Genomic DNA, 13,292 nt, shown 5'->3' with positions numbered 1-13,292 from the left:
AATTTACTTACTTTCATTGCTTTCAAATTTTGTAACAAAAAGGCCTTTCATTGGAAGTAAGCTGGGAGCCTCCAATAGGTCACCCTACTTCCATTTGTGTGTAATAATTTTAGCCAATTTCCCCTTAGGATTGTGAGTGTTTTGTTGGGAACCTTATATTTGGTCATCCAAACACTCTTAGGATTCGCCTAGTTTACATTTCTTGCTTACTTTCATAGCTTATTTCCTTTACCTTCCGTTGTCAAATCGCCTAGATAGCTTGCCTTTTACCAATTAGTTTTTACCTTATCTTTCACACCTCTTTTAGTGTTTATTTTGGCTAGTTTCAACCATAGTTTCCTTTACCTTTTGTTTTCAAACCCCCAACAAGAAAGAACCACAACTTAGGAACCAACATGAGTCTTCATTCTTCATCTAGTGTTAATGGTGAGGGTTCTACTCCTAAGGATCCCTTGTATAAGATATTAGATGAGTTGAGATCCCTTAAGTTGTGGAAAGAAAAACAAGAGAGAAAAGAAAATGGAAAAAAAAAGAGTGGAAGACATAAGTCAAGATGAAAAAGAGAAAATAAGGGAATAAGAAAGAAGGAAAATACTAAAAGAGTTAAGAAAAGAAAAACATGCCTCCTCTAGTAGTCATAACTCTTGCAAGAGCCTAAGTGAAGAACTTCGTGACTATTATGAAGGAAGGCATAGGTCACATCTTAGACCTCACTGCCATGGGAGAGAAAAGGAAAGAAAGCCTCAAGAGGCCAACATTAACCTCCCATACTTCCATGGGAAGGACAATGTAGAGGCTAACTTAGATTGGGAAATAAGGGTAAAGCAACAACTTAAAAGGAAGTCTACTTCAAAATTTTATGGCTCTCACTCTTATCCAAAGAAAGACCAAGGTCAAGGCATCTTAGGGGTGACACCTTCTAAGCCCAAAGATGATAAGGGGAAGACAATAGAAAAGCAACCCCTTAAGGCTAGTATGCAAGAGAAGACTAGCTCTATGAAGTGCTTTAAATGTCTTGGAAGAGGACACATTACTTCTCAATGCCCCACCAAGAAAACCATGATTATGAGAGGCCAAGACATTTATAGTAGCCAAGATGAGGTTACTACTTCACCTTCTTCGAGTGAAAGTGAAGAAGCAAAAGGGGAAGAATCTAGTGAAGAAATCTACCCCCAAGAAGAAGGACAACCTTTAATGGTTAAGGAGGAGTGCAAGGAGGTAAGTGTCTCCTCCAAGAGGTTAGCTAAGAAGGAAAGTCATTTTGAAAAAAGACAAATATTAAAGAAACTTACCCTCTTAGACAACCTCCACATTTTCTCCTTTGTAAAAAGACACTTGTTAGCATTGCCACACCTCTTAGGCTTGAGTTTATTCCTCAAGTAAAGGAGTTGTTGGATGAGGGTTATGTTCACAAGAGCTTAAATCCTTGTGCTTTGTTGGTGCCCAAAAAATAGGTATTATTAGGCATCAAATCCCTAAAATAGGTGGTATGATGAATGTTTTAAGTGGTGCAACCCTCTTTTGTAAAATCACTCGTGCACCCAACATCTTCATGATTTGTGTACATAGGGACTCATTAGGTAAGTTTGTTCTTATTTTTAGTTTCATTACAAACTTAGGTACTTATACGGGACACCTTAGGTTTGTCATACTTTTTGGTAGGAATAATCAACATGAAAATACAGAAAAAGGTATGTTTTATTGCATTACTTTTCTTAATTTTTTAAATAGTGATCAAGGGGATCCCATGAACCCTAAGAGAATAAAAGTCATTCCTGAGTGGCCCACTCCACCAAGTATAAGAAAAATTTGGGGCTTCCATGACTTAACAAACTTTTACAAAAGGTTTGTCCCATATATTTTTATACTTGTAGCACCACTCATTGAGTTGGTGAGGAACCATGTTCCTTCATGGGAAGATGCCCAGGAAATGGGTTTTCAGACCTTACCTTACTTCAACATACTAAACACCGCCACTAATACATATGTTTTTGTTCTTTTTACAGGTGTTGCGGAAAAAAGCCCAAAGTTTCAAGAACCTCGGGATTTGAGGTCAAATCCTTTTCAAGGGGGATGGAATGATGCAATCCTACCCCACAAGGGCATTGGATAGAAGACTCCAAAAAGATTGGGTCAGAGATGCAAGAGAAGGCCCTAGGATTCTCATGAGCCTTAGGGTAGATTTTGGGCCCATGGGCTAAGTATGAGCCCGCTTATCTTTGTACATATTAGATTACAGTTTCATTATTTTTGGGCCTTGTATTTAGGGTTCCATAATATAGGTAAGGTACCCTAGAAATGTAGGATTTTTCAGCCCTTGTATTTTAGGGCACCTAGACTAGTTTTTTGTATTAGGGGTAGTTTTGTAATTTCACATGCATTAAGTGAATATTTGATGTGTGTGGGTTGAAATAAATTTAATTGAATTGGGAGAAGCCCAATCCAATTAAATTTTAGAGGGGGAGGTGAGCATTTGCTTGCTACACCCTATTGTCACATCATATAGTCACACTTTGTGCATGTCCTTCATGCTTTACATGCCTCATGACACCTAAGCACACTTAGTGGAGAATCTTGGACTTGATCTTAAATTAGTGGGCTGAACCATATCTAAAATTCACTAATCATAATTAGTGAAATTTTGGCTCCACAAATTGAATTTCAAATTCAAGTGAAATTTGAATTGAAATTCAAATTTCCCTCCAATTTTGTGTGACACTTAGGCTATAAATAGAGGCCATGTGTGTGCATTTTTTCAACTTTGATCATTTGAATATTAAACTTCATATTTCAAAATTTGGAGAATGGATTGCATAAAACTTAATAAAACTTGAGATCAGACATGGATTCAATTCATCGAAATATGTAAGGATGCCTTGGGCATTTGCTTGTGTGTTGTAATGTGTTTGGAATGGTTTAATGTCTTAGTTAGACAGAAAGAAGGAGAAGTCCTCTTTCCCTAATGGTGTTTGGAATGGTTTAATGTCGTGGTAGATACGTTATATTCATGACGTCGCACATCGAGATGACATACAACACGAGGAACACAAGGAAAATTATGGACACCAGTTGAAGAAGTAAGCATGAAAGTAGTCACATGGGAAGTTCTACTGTTAAGTGTTAATGATGAGAGATGGGGTTGGAATAATCACCTAGTGTGGTGATTTTCGATCTTTGTGTTGAAGAGTCAAAGGTGAGGCCTTAAGCTCAAGTTTTGTTCTCCAACCACCACCAAGTACATGTGATTGAAGAATCCCACAGGGGCAAATTAAGACAATCCTAGTGAGGAAAGTTGTTGAGAAGTCAGTCCTCAGAGATTAGATGACCACACGGGGTGGTACTTGAGGGATAGATTGCTGACTTGTTGTTTCTTGGGGGTGTGGCACCGAGTTTGTGGTTGCACTTCCACAATTCCAACTTAGCAACCTGACAAATGCAAGCCATAATTGTGTTGGTGAGAACTTCATCGTTGTACTATGATAAGGGGTGTACTCCCAATAGTCATCCAACTTAAATTGTGTAAAACCACTATGTTTTGGAAGTTCCAATGGCAGCGGGCCTGTAATATGATAAGTTAAGAAATTGCTAGAAATGTGAATAAGATTGCAAGTGAGACCATGAGAGGACCACATCATATGGGTTAGTATGTATCTTTGTGATCATAAGGTTGTTTACTTGCAGTTTTAGAGGAGATAGATGACTCACTTCATACACTCTTTGTTTTTCAGAGAAAGATGAAGGACTTGATGCCAACAATGAAGATTGGATGGGAAAGCTATGACAAGCACTAAAGAGGTGGTTGTACTTGTTCGAGAGAAATAAGGATTTACTGATGGTGCCTCAAGAGTTTTGAAATAGGTATATAAGGATTGGGTTTTCTTTGAGTTATTGCTCTGAGTCTCATTCTTTTCTCGAACAAAGGAGGATAGATTAGGTTTAAATCTCATGTTGTTATCATTCTTCGTATGTGACTCAGATGTATTAAGTATATAATTTCAAGCATGTAAATTTGTGTTATAATTGATAGTGTAGTTGTTTAACGAGGTATATTGAGAATTTGCAAATAAGCTTTTATTGTTTTGGATTTGGTTTAATAGAAATAAAGTATGTTATAAATTAAAAGTTATTTCATATTAAAAAATATGATGTTGACGAACGCCTTACTTTACATGTAACGAGTATTATCTTAATATGACTTATCGTTTTGAAAGGTCTTCGATAATATTTTTTTTTTCAATGGGAAAAATTATTCATTATTTTCAAAAGAGATGTTGGACAATTCATTTTAAATTAATTCCTTCACTTCATAATTTCACAAATAAATTAAGAGAAATTATAATAATAACTAGGGGTGTTACAATCACTACTAAAAAAACAGTTTTCTACATCGCCTAATTAACATCGGTTATAGCTAAAATCGATGTTAACGAAAGCGTGGTGGCATTTTTGTAAATAAGTAGACTTAGTTAACATCGGTTTTTCCAAAACCGATGTTAACTACTCCATAGTAACATCGGTTATTTTAATAACCGATGTTACTATGGAGTAGTTAACATCGGTTTTGGAAAAACCGATGTTAGTATGCCATTGTTAACATCGGTTTTGTAAAAACTGATGTTATCGAGTCGATGTTAACATCGGTTTTATTATAACCGATGTTACGTAGTTGATGTTAACATCGGTTAGTTTTAAAAAACCGATGTTGTTATCATTATAAATTAAACTTCTGAAATTGCACAACCCGCGCTTGAACCCTATCGTTCTTCTTCTTTCTCCTTGCGCTTGAACCCTATCGTTCTTCTTCTTTCTCCTTGTGTCAAAGTCGCCTGCGCTTCCGTGACTGCAACCACATTATGGAGATCGTCTTTGGCACTTATCCATTGAGGTACGTCCTTTCGTTTTAGCATTAGACATTGTCGTTTTAACATTAGGCGTTCATCGTTTTAACCCAGGGCTTTATTGTTGGTTCTCCTTCTGCCTTAGTTCGTGTTTGTCGCAAACTGGGCTGTGCTTCCGTGACTGCAACCACATTGTCGAGTTCGCGTTTGTGGAGTTCGTGTCTGCGCTTCCATCGAAGGTATGTCTCTGTTGTATGTTAATGATGAAAATCCATTGTTCAATGGTGTGTCTTTGTTGTGATGTTTCGAAACCCTAGTTAGGCACAAAGGGTTAATCGTAACTGAATGTGTAGTGATTTAGGACCATATGTAACTGCCTTACGCAGTTATTGCAGAATAAATTATGGAGTAACAGCAAGGGGGTTAGGCAGTTTTTAGTGGGTTTTCAGGAAGGGAGACAAGAGGCTGTCAAATTTACATAGAGGGTTTCAGGGACAAAGCTTTTTTTTTTTGCACAGCAAAAATCAATATATTATATATAAAGATCAGTACTAGGTGTACTGAAAATAAGATAGGAATACAAGGCAAAAAGAGCCTAAACCCCACTAGGGAGAAACGGTAGATAGGACAACATACAAAGCAAACCCAACCCCTTTAAGAAAAGCCTCCTTCAGATTAGTTGACCAGAAATTAAAATGCGATTGGAAACCCTTCTCCACACACTTGAGCCAGGACCAGGTGTGGAATAGAGCCTCATCCATGACCTTTTATGGATTAAAAGGCTGATTATTGAAAATCATGCCATTTCGGTGATGCCAAATGGACACTGACAAAGCTATCCAGAGAAATTCCCATTTCTTGACTGTGTAGGTTGGCCTATTCCACTGAGAGAATTGCAGAAAATGATTCTTTGGGTCAGTGGGGAAGGGACCCACTCTATTAACCCATCTCATAGGCTCCCACCAGAGACTCCTAGTCTTGGAACAGTTGAAAAAAAAAGATGATTGACAGATTCTTCTTCAAGGTCACATAAGGGGCAACTATATGTATGCAATGACACTTGCCTCCTTCTAAGATTATCCCTAGTAGGGAGCTTGTTCTTGAATAATCTCCATGAAAAAGCATTAGCTCTTGGGGGAATTTTCAGACTCCACATGATGTTAAGAACCCTATCCTCAATAGCACTAGCATGACCCTCCTGCAACACTTTGTAAGCAGACTTTATGGAATATAGGCCATTAGGATCAGACTTCCAACAAAGGAAATCCCTGCTGGAGTGATTGATGTGTCCTAACTCGATGTCAGCTATAAAATCAGCTACCATGTCAATTTCATGGTAAAAAAAGTTCCTTCTCCATGTTAGCTTCCATTCCCATCTCTCTTCCACAAAATTCCCCATAGAATTAATTGAGGAGGTCTGCTGATTGCTTATTAAAAATAGAGTGGGATTAATTGAAGGGGCATATTCCGAGGCAACATTATAGTCAGCCCATAAATATGGACATATCCTCCTATCAATGGCTTCGATTTTTGTTTCTTGGATACATAGAACATCAAGATTGTTGGTCAAGGTCATTTTTCTGATGGCTGACCACTTGACACCACTACCCAACCCTCTAGAGTTAAAGGATAAAATATTCATGAGTCAATATTGTCCTTTCCCAACACAGCTGTTAAATCTGCTGTATGTTCACTAGCAACCTTATCAGTCTCAGGGACAAAGCTTTGATTTACACAGAGGGTTTCAGGGACAAAGCTTTGATTTACATATTGAATTTCATCCAAATTTTTGACAAGTCATTGTTACTTCCATGAATATTGATATTGTATCATGCTTAATTATATGCATTTGCTTATTCTGATCATTGTGTGTTGTGTGATTATTTCTTCCATGCAGGTACATGATTCCTATTTGTTGTGAAAGTGAAATGATGGGCAGCAGCACCAACTGAGGTGAGTTTATATTTCCTTTTTTTTTGTCTTTATCTTTGTTAGTTTGTTATATAGTTTTTATTTTATATGTTTGAGTTTTAAATGTGTAAAAAATAGAAATAGAAAGGTCTGGTGATTGCTTAGGAATTCCTTGCTGTTTCATGGCATTCCTTTTGAACCTCAAAAGGTGCTTATGATGGCCTTTGGTTAAATTTCTGATTATATGTATTGGGGTCCTTGTGCTGGGTTATTGTTGGGTTTGTTTTGCTTTTTGGAAGGTGTCACTTTTGTGTCTTGTATCTTTTATTTTCAGTACCTGTGGTACTGTTCTGTTTAATAATTTTTTTTGAATTGCAAAGATAATTTATATTGATAATTAGAAGTACCAGTGGTACTACAGATTACAAAGACACATTTTTTTTTGCACAGCAAAAATCAATATATTATATATGAAATTGAGTACTAGGTGTACTGAAGATACAAAGTTAAAAAGCAAGACAATTACAATCTGCATCCCATTAGGAGAGACCGAATATAGCCCACAAAAATACAAACCCATCCCCTCTAAGAAAGAACATCCTTTAGATTGGTTGACCAGAAATTAAAGTGCATTTGGAAGTCCTTCTCCATGATAACTTCCATTCCCACCTACCCTCCACAAAATCTCCCATATAATTGATTGATGAATTCTGCTGTTTACTTATTAAATATAACTGGGGATATTTTCCTTGGAGAGTACAGTTGTCCTCCATCCATTTATGCTTCCAGAAATTGATGCTGGACCCCCTTCCCACTCTCTATTTTAAATTATCAGTTAAGCATTCATTGTGATGCTGCTGGAAGATACTCTTCAAATCCTGCCACCATTGGGAAGTGAAATTCCTCCTTCCACCACAAATCAACTCCTTCCACCCACCATACTTAGAGATTAAAATTCTAGACCAAGGCTGGTCTTGATTGTTAGCCAGCTGCCACCCCCATTTGCCAAGTAAAGCCGCATTAAATTTTTTTTTTTGAAAAGCAAAAGATAATTTATATATTAATCATAATAGGACACAGCAGCACCAAAAGTACTACTGGTGATTTACATAGATGCAGTGCATCTAAAACCGCCCACCATTACAGGATTAGAACAACAAAACCCCCCACAAATACAAGAGAACCTAATTTAGGCAAAGAAGTCTCCAAGATTAGACGACCAATAGTTAAAGGAAGTGCAGAAATTTTTGTCCCTAGACTTCAACCATGACCACAAAAGGAATAAAGCATCCTCCTTGACTTTTGGTGTTTCAAATCTTTTGCCTTGGAATATGAGGAGATTCCTATTCTTCCATATTGAGCTTGTTAAAGCAATCCACCATCTGTGCCATCTGTTTTGATTCTTCCCAGCACCAAAGCCATCATAGAATTGAGTGTAATGAGCTGTTGGAGAAGCTGCTAGGGGTCCAACCACTTGCTTCCACCTCATTGATTCCCACCAAAGACCATTAGTCAATTTACAGTGAAAAAATAGATGCCCAGCTTCCTCTTGATGAGATCCACATAAGGGGCAATGCTATTCTTGAATGGGGACATTTCTTCTTAGGAGATTATGTCTAGTGGGTAATCTATTTTTGATAAGTCTCCAAGCGAAAATCGCAGCTCTTGAAGGGATGTTAAGCCTCCAAATTGTCTTGTATATATTGGCCTGAGGATGATTGCTGTTAGCAGTGATTATCAATCTATAAGCTGACCTAGTTGAGTATAAACCCGAAGGTTCAGTTGTCCATCTCAAGGTGTCCTTCATTTGAGGTTGAATGTGAACGTTACTAATGATTTCCATAAAAGCCACAGCTGCACCCTGTTCATGATCAAATAAGTTCCTTCTCCATTTTAAATCCCAGCACCAATGACCATGAGACATGATACCCATATTGGAGATAGAACTAGTCTGCTGTTTACTGATGAGAAACAACTGATTAAACTGCTGCTCAAGGTTTGAATCAACCCCAAGCCATTTATCCTTCCAGAATTTGACTATGCTTCCATCCCCTACCTTCCAAACCAGATGCTGATGAATAGGGCTAAATTCAGGTTGCTTACTTACTTTTCGAATATCCTTCCACCAATGAGAGTGCCAAGGTGTATCACTGCCATTGTTAAGATCTGCCCAGCCACCATATTTTGAGATAAGAATTCTAGCCCACAGCTGATCTTGTGTAGAGGCTAAAGCCCATAACCATCTACCCAACAAGGCAGCATTAAAACTAGAGATATCCTTAATCCCAAGACCCCCCAACTCCTTTGGAAGGCAGATATCTTTCCATTTCACCCAGGCGATTTTGGTGAGGTCTTGATAGCCCCCCCCCCCCCCACAGAAAATTCCTTTCTAAGGATCTCACTTTATGAGCTACTTTTTGAGGAATTCTAAAAAAAGACAGTAAAAAAATTGGTAGAGCAGTTAACACTGAATTTATCAATGTGACCTTCGCTGCCATTGATAGAGCTCTCTGCTTCCACTTAGACAGCTTTGATTCAATTTTTTTAATGAAAGGTTCCCACACCAAGCAGCTAGAAGACTTAGCCCCTAGAGGAATCCCCAAGAACTGAAAGGGAATCTCCATCTGCCTGCACTTGAGAAAGTGAGCTGCATCAAGAACCCAATTGGTATCAGCACCAAAAATCCCCACACTGCTCTTGGAAAAATTAATCTTCAACCTAGATACCATTTCAAAGCCTCTAAGCATTGCCTTCATGACAAACACATTATCCCATGAAGCTTCTCCCACAAAGACAGTATCATCTGTGTATTGCAGAATGTTTATTGGCACCTTCTGCTTTCCTACTAAATAACTATTGTACAGACCTTTGGATAGAGCTGTCCTCATCATGCCAGTCAAGCCTTCAGCCGCAATATTGAAAAGGAAAGGGGCTAAGGGGTCCCCTTGCCTCAAACCTCTAGTGGGGGCAAATTCATTTGAGGGGCTGCCATTTATGAGAATGGATATAGAAGCTGATTGATTGCAAGCATTGATCCATTTCCTCCATATAGGACAGAACCCCATTCTGACCATCATATAATCCAAAAAGTTCCATGAAACAGAGTCATAAGCCTTTGCAAAGTCCACCTTAAACACCAAAGATGGTTTCTTACTTCTTTTAGCTTCCTCTATTGCTTCATTGAGAATCAAAGTTCCATGAAGGATGTGTCTATCCTTTATGAAAGTTGTTTGTCTCTCATCAATGAGTCCAGGCAATAATTTTCTTAACCTATTGGCCAGTAATTTAGCAATGATCTTATACATACAGCCAATGAGGGAGATGGGCCTATAGTCATCAAAAGACTATGGGTGATTGATTTTAGGAATTAAAGCCAAGAAGGATGCATTACTACCCTTAGGAAATCTTCCATTGACATGAAACTCATCTACAAACCTCCTGAAATATGGTTTGAAAATCTCCCAAAACTCTTTGATGAAGTTAAAATTGAAGCCATCCGGCCCAGGACATTTATCTCCACTGCAACTCCACACAGCCTCCATAAGATCAAGATCTGAAAATGGGGCAATCAACTCCTACCTCAAGAATCTGGCAGAAAAGAAGCTTACAGCATGATCCTTAATCAATTTTGGGTTCTGAACCCATGTGCCTTCAATGAACATACCTTGAATTGCATTGTAGTGTCTTCTGAAGTTGATAGATTTATGGAAATTGGTTGTGTTATTATCACCTTCCCTGAGCCATCTGATCCTTGATTTTTGTCTCAAGATTGATTCATGAGCAAAAGAAATCTCCCACAATTCCTGCTGAATGGACTTCATGGTCTGCACTTCATCATCCCCCAAGGGTCTGTCCTGGGCTGAAATATCAATTTGATGCAACTGCTGCTTCAAAAGATAAGTCTTTAATCATCCCCCAAGGGTTTGTCCTACGCATTAAATAAAGATAAGTCTTTAATCCCTAGACCCCCTTTGTTCTTAGGAAGACAAACTTTGTCCCACTTCACCCAAGGAATCTTGCTGGCCTCTTGGTGACTTCCCCACAGAAAATTTCTCTGGATGGAGACAATTTTTTGCACCACTTTTTTGGGGATCCTAAAGAAGGATAGAAGGTAGATAGGTAAGGTTGAGAGGACAAATTAATAAGGGTGATTCTGCCCCCCATTGATAGAGTTCTTTGCTTCCATTTTGCAAGTTTGACTTCAAACTTCCTTACAATAGGCTGCCACACGATCCAGCTCTTAGAGGACACCCCAACTGGAATTCCAAGATAAGTAAAAGGAAATTCCAAAGTACTGCAATTAAGGAATTGGGCAGCTTCCCTGCACCAACTTGCTGATTTACCCAAACAACCAAAGTGGCTTTTAGAGTAATTTATCTTGAATCCACACACCATCCATGAAAATACCTGGAATAGCATTTTTTCTTCTTCTATGATTGATTAATCTGTGAAAATAAGTAGAGTTGTTGTCCCCTTCTTTTAGCCACTTAATTCTAGCCTTTTGTCTCAACATAGATTCATATGCATAAGCTGCCTCCCACAATTGAACTTGAAGAGATTTCTTAAGAGTGACTTCCATTTGGGATAGAGGTCTGTCATTTAGATTCATAAGATATGTATTCTTAAAAAATTGTCAATGAGCTGTTTGATAGAATGACTAAAAAAGGTTTTAAATACACTCTCAGTATAATGTCTTTTGAGATTCAATTTATCACCATGAAGTGAGAGTCATATTGTTGATAAAAGGCTTTAAAAACACTGTGGCTAATTTCTGTATGGTTTTTTTTAGGGCTATCATTTACTACTGCTAATTGGCGTTGCTGCGGAAGCGCTTTGATTATATCTTTGAAGCCTCAAAGTCAGGTATTTATATCTTTGATTCAAAAACTAATTTGAAATTGTTGTTGTATGCATTACTGGTATATTTGTAACTTATGCTATGCCTGTCTACATGACCTTTGTTTCATTGGACTGATATCTTTGAAGTATTTACTGTGATTTAAACTCTCATAACTTGTTCATTGTTAGTGTTGAATGTTTTTGTAATTTTATCTGCTGCCCTTCTCTATATATATGTTGTGACTGCCACTGCCATTCTCTCTCTCTTGTATTATCTTTTTTTTTATCAGCAAAATTATAATTTGTATTAATAACTGTGAGTACCAGAGGTACTAAATATACAAGGTAGAAACCAGCAGACTAGCAGAAGCATAGGTCCTACGAATCAGGTGCCAATCTAAAATTGTTTTTGGAAGGCAAAATATATGTATTATTAATAGGTAAACTAGTACCAGTGGTACCAGAAATAAAAGTTACAAAGCACCAAAGTGCTACCCTCCAACCAATAACCCACCCTAATACAATAGAATTAAGAAAGCCCAGCAGAATATCCAAAGGAATTCGAAATATTTGAAGACCAATGATTTAAGCTAATATTGAAATCTTTATCTTTAGCCTTGAACCAGGACCAAACTAGGTATATAGCATGATCCATAACTTTATATGGATCAAAAGGTCTTCCTTGGAAAATCAGGTTGTTTCTATGGTGCCAGATAGAACTAGTCAAGGCACTCCACCATCCACCCCTTATGTCCTGATATACAGGGTTCCCAAAGCCTTCACATAATTGAGTAAAGTGGCACTTTGGGTGACTTGGAAGGGGGCCTACTACCCGGATCCATCTCATGGATTCCCACCACAAACCTTTTGTCAGATTACAGTTGAAGAATAGGTGGCCCACATCCTCCTGTGCATTACCACACAAAGGGCATTTTTGATCCTGGATAGTAATGTTTCTTCTTAGGAGATTGTCCTTGGTAGGTAGTCTATTTTTAAGGAGTCTCCAACAGAAAACTGCTACCCGAGGGGGAATTTTCAACTTCCAGATTATGCTATATATCTTCCCATCTGAGTTTGTTGTACTGGGTTTAGTGTAGAACTTGTAAGCTGATTTAGTAGTGTAATGCCCGTGGGGTTCAGCTAGCCACACCATAGAATCCTTACTATGCCTCTGGATAGGAATGGAGCTTATTTCCTCCATAAACTGCACAGCTATATCATTTTCATGATCAAATAGATTCCTCCTCCACCTGAGATCCCACTCCCAGCTATCATTATTAAAGTTACCCATGCTAGAGATGAGGGAACTTTGCTATCTACTAATCTAAAAAAGTTGATTATATTTCTGCTCAAGAGTGTAGTCTGTCCCTAGCCACTTATCTGTCCAAAATTTGATTCTTTCCCCACTCCCAACCTTCCAGGTCAAATGCTGATTGAAAATATTAGGATCCGACTGATGATATAGCTTTCTAATATCCCTCCACCAATGGGAATGACCCCTCTTGTTAGAGCCAAGCTGGAATTCTGACCAATCCCCATATTTAGAATTTAGGACTCTTACCCAAAGCTGCTACCCTAATCAAAAAATGTTGTTGATAAATTACTAGACCAATAGTTGTAGGGCTGGGCAAAGCCTTTCTCCAGCTGTCTTGTTCGCAAATTCCCTTTTTTTTTGCTTAGCAAAATTAGATATTATATATATTG

General features: G+C 38.0%; 1 protein-coding gene across 1 annotated transcript; it reads right to left on the bottom strand.

Annotated features, from left to right (window-relative positions):
* Nucleotides 1–12,117: 12,117 nt before the first annotated feature.
* LOC114397238 lies at nt 12,118–12,879 on the bottom strand. Its single transcript, XM_028359331.1, has one exon. The coding sequence runs from the start codon at nt 12,877–12,879 to the stop codon at nt 12,118–12,120; it is 762 nt and encodes a 253-aa protein (XP_028215132.1).
* Nucleotides 12,880–13,292: the final 413 nt, after the last annotated feature.

This window comes from Glycine soja, chromosome 18 (assembly GCF_004193775.1).
Source record: "Glycine soja cultivar W05 chromosome 18, ASM419377v2, whole genome shotgun sequence".
Taxonomy (NCBI): domain Eukaryota; kingdom Viridiplantae; phylum Streptophyta; class Magnoliopsida; order Fabales; family Fabaceae; genus Glycine; species Glycine soja.
This window is presented reverse-complemented; position numbering and strand designations above follow the sequence as displayed.